The 4,312-nt window shown below is 34.1% G+C and overlaps 1 protein-coding gene across 1 annotated transcript; it reads right to left on the bottom strand.

Annotated features, from left to right (window-relative positions):
- LOC135689384 (small ribosomal subunit protein eS8) lies at positions 1–4,312 on the bottom strand. The gene is made up of 7 exons (XM_065206584.2): positions 4,262–4,312; positions 3,620–3,726; positions 2,742–2,841; positions 2,150–2,273; positions 1,379–1,430; positions 519–648; positions 1–152 (listed from the first exon to the last, which is right to left on the bottom strand). The coding sequence occupies exons 1-7, from the start codon at positions 4,263–4,265 to the stop codon at positions 43–45; spliced, it is 627 nt and encodes a 208-aa protein (XP_065062656.1). The 5' UTR covers positions 4,266–4,312; the 3' UTR covers positions 1–42.

Below are 4,312 nucleotides of genomic sequence, written 5' to 3'. Positions count from 1 at the left end.
TAATGAAGTATATTTTCATTCCATCTTAATTTTACAATTGCTTTACTTTCCTTTCTTAGCTCTTATCTTTTTCAAGTAAAAGTCTAATTCTTTCCCCTCAAGTATGTAGCCATCACATCTACCAGACTGCCCAGGTCGAGATGCAATGCAGGCTGAAAAATGTAGAGTTTCATTTATTATGGTTTTTTAACTCAACGAGGAAACAATGATTTAAAAAAATACTACAAAGAAATGTTTGTTTCCTAGTTACAAGGTAATTTTGATAAATTTCAGGCTTCATAGCATCAAACAATTATATTTTGTTTATAAATTTCCCACAGACTGTATTTTCACCAATATTGTACCTTACCATACAAGGTTGTTTTTAAAAACATCTGGCAACAAACCAATATAATACTGATGCTAACTGGTGTTACTCAGGCTAAACTGTGGTTACCACAAATCCACTTATTGGCTGGAGATACAACAGGTTTGTATTATTTTAAACTTGGGCACAAGAAAGCAGTAGTTTTAAATACCATAAATTCTTCCAGTGTTGAATTGTTCTTCAATATGCTGCTCAAGTTTTCCTTGTGCTTTTCTAGAATCAACCTTTCTCTGGGCATGGTTTGACCTCTTCTTTGTCAGCACATCTTCCTCTCCTTCAGGCTAACAGGACAAACCATACCTTGGTTACTATTGCATAATAAAATTCATATTCTTCAATTAACTCATATTCAGAAAAGATTTATATTCTTATCTTTGAGTATAGTATCTAACAATTTATCTGACACTGCCAATAATTGTAAGCGATTCTACGAAGGCCAAGAGGCCACCTTTAGGAAAATTAAGAATATCTTCCTCTTCATCAATAATCAAAGAAACCTTCCTCACTGTTTTCCATTTAAGATCTTCTGAAGATGTAATCAATGCAAGGAAAAATAAAAAATAAAAATAGAATTTAAGATAATCTCAATAATTTTCTCTTTATGATCATTGTGTCTTGAACAATTTTACACTTCCTCATTTTTATGCAGTTTCGATCTCAAAATATATGTCACTTTCAGCCTTCTTAGCTTATTTCTCATTATGATTTGTTATTGTGTCGCATTTGCTGTGGAATTCATTTTCAAATGCACTTTTTCGTTGAGATGTGGTTAAGTCAGCTTACTTATATTTCCTGTGTTTTGATATACCGGCTTTGCATTGTCTATGTCACTTGCTTGGGTTACAAAAGATGACTGAAAATATGTTAATTAATGAAACGTTTATTCCTCACAATTTATCTTTTTGCGTTAGCGATCAAATGCTCATGTGGTTGGGTTTGCACGAGTGCTGACATAATCACGGGTGATTGCTCACATCTAACAAAAAGGCCTGACAATATTAAGAAACATACCAACTTTTGTCCCTTCTTTCTTCCAAGTGGAAGACCATAATGATTTTCGTACCTTGAAAGGAACAGATAACAACAATGAAAAAAGTCCTATCTACATACAATGCTTAAATCACTGCAAAGTAAAAAAGCATTGCTTAGTTCAATTGCTAGCAATCAGTGTAACTATGACATGAGCCTGCATAGCAACCTCTGAAAGAAACAAAAGTTGCTCAAGACAAAAATCTTCATCATTTTGCTAGCAGAAAAATAAAACAAACTTTTTCAAAAGAATAGCAATCATCAAGGATCAGTAAATACACACAGCAGGTTTAAATGTCAAATAAAATTCAACATGCTAAACTTTAAAAACAAAAACACAATAATGCTGATGAGTAACACCCTTTTTGTTTAGTATCGGTGATTGTCCTTGCTGACACTCTTACAAAATTACTGACATAGGCTATTCACAGTCCCTGCAAAAACATGTTGCCTGCAAGCATTTATGAGAAAGTTAGCTCCTATAACATCCACTAGTAGAATACCAACGGTTAGGCAAGTTTGGCAACCATGGATAGTTGATAACCTTATCCTCCTAAGGCCCTCACCATTATCAGGTCATCTATGTGGACAGTTTGATGCCCTGGTGAAACTTTCTTTATAAAAGGGCTGTGCTTTAACTTCAGATAAGGCACTTTGTCCATAGACAATTAAATACATCCATTTATTGCCTAGTGTATTCAAGGCTTTAGAAAACAAAGAACATTGTATTACATCTCCTAGATATTTACTCACCATTGCTTGAAGGGGGTTGAGTCCACTTGGATAATTGCATTTTTTACGAGGGTCTTTGTCCTCACCAACTCATTGTTGCTTGCATTGTATACAACATCCAATATCCTTGACTTTCTTGAGAGTCCTATGGAGAATTATTAAGAATACAAACATGCTTGCATGGATGCATCTCACTGCTGTCTGCAGCAGCATAACAAGTGCTCAACGCTATATAATACAACAACATTTTTATATATGAAACAACAAAGAAAAAACCACTTGTTTTACAGCGATTAAATTCAGCAAGAAACTCCAAGTATCAACTTAGAGCGACCTTACAAGCGCATGTACATCTCTATGAGAACTAGTGAAGCTTTCAAAAAATTATGAGACATATCAAAGTGTTAGGTTATCAGGCAGTCAGAGTAACTATGACATAAAATAATCATTTCAGATATTCCTGTTAAAACAACAGATTCTATCTTCATAACAATCAGAGATTTCATCATTCTGCCTTGACAAAGCAACATCTTTTTCTTATTGCAAAGGCAAAAATTTAAACCTGTCATGATATGTGCGGTACAACAAAGTTGAATAGTAAAAACAAACTTACCTTCTGAGCCCCAAGAGAAGTTTCCAATATCAAGCCTTAGAGCACGGTATTTAAGATTGCCACCACGGACTCTAACCTTGTGGATTCTTTTAACACCAAGCTACAATAAAATTCATGGTACTTAATTATTATGGGCCAAATGTTATTCTTTAGGTCTTGGCAACTATAAACAGCAAAGGAGCATTCCCCACTTAGCACAGTTTATCAAGGAGTGTTTCAAGATACATGCAATTGAATTATAGCAATTCAAATTAAATCTTTAGGGATACAAAATTTTGTTAAATGTTTTGAAGTTTTGAATCTTTGGTAAACGTTAGAGCAATTATTCTTCTTATTATTTTGAGTAAGATTTGATCTAACTTATGATTTCAGTACAAGTATTATATAATGTTCATTACATACCCCAGAGTGGAATCCATGGGGTATCAGAAGGGGTACACCTCATGCTGGATATTGGTGAGTAAATTATGAACTTGCACCAAAGGCTCTAAATCTTAATGCTAACACAAAATTTAGAATGGTGCAATGCATAATAGAAACTACTAATCATCTTTTTAGCCAACAGCAGCTGTTTAGAAGTTACAAACTGGCACAAACCAATCCACCTTTACGCCAACACATTATTTTGTCTTCATTTTATGCCCCTACATCTTGGAAATTTTGAAGTCCACACCAGATATCTCTAATAATATAAGTTACAGATATCTCTGATACTGCAATAACGCAACAGGATAATACTAATCAATGACTGTGTTATCTGTTTCTACTTCTTTAAAAAGTTAAGTTTATAAGTTGTTACTATACTTAACCATTTCAAGTAACTACTGGTACAAATTCAATATATTTCTAATCACTGTAAAAATAAATCAAATACTTACTTTGGTGTTTGCTGGTGGACGTCCAAGACAGTGCTTCCTCTTTTTTGTAAGGGGCTTTTTCTTTCCACCGGTGGCCCGCCTTTTGTGCCAGCTATCTCTGGAGATACCTTAATTCGGAGAATAGTACACGTACATAAAAATTTAGGCCATATCCAATTGACTTAATCAGTGGTAGTATCTTTATCATATATTGTAAAAGAAACTGCTTTACCAAGCGTGCATTTCAGCTAGCAGGGTGTCAATTTCAGCGATACACATTTCTCTAAATAATTCTAGGTTACGAAAGTTCTTAGAATAACGTATCATACAGCAATTATAAAACATATATGATTATCCACTTGATTTTGGATAAAATCTAGAGCTAAAAGTGACTGAATTTTGGGAGAACTCCCCTGTTGGCTAGCATTGACTATTAATATACCAATGATAAATTACAAGAAAGTCATACAGTAAGCCATATTGGATTTGTTGTCTTTCAAGACAGCACCTTTTCTGACATTATATGCGCCATTGCTAGAAAATTGGCAAACTATACAATAAAACAGACACGAATATCTATAATGATAGAAATAGGATGGTATTTCTGTATCATTTTGGATTGATTATAGTGGATTTTAAGATCGAAAATTTAGTCCTACTTACCCATGGTGAGCGAGATTTAAGAGAGGACGACGCGAGGGCGAGATGGGGAGG

Source organism: Rhopilema esculentum, chromosome 5 (genome assembly GCF_057945365.1).
Source record: "Rhopilema esculentum isolate cy_ngs chromosome 5, ASM5794536v1, whole genome shotgun sequence".
Taxonomy (NCBI): Eukaryota; Metazoa; Cnidaria; class Scyphozoa; order Rhizostomeae; family Rhizostomatidae; genus Rhopilema; species Rhopilema esculentum.
This window is presented reverse-complemented; position numbering and strand designations above follow the sequence as displayed.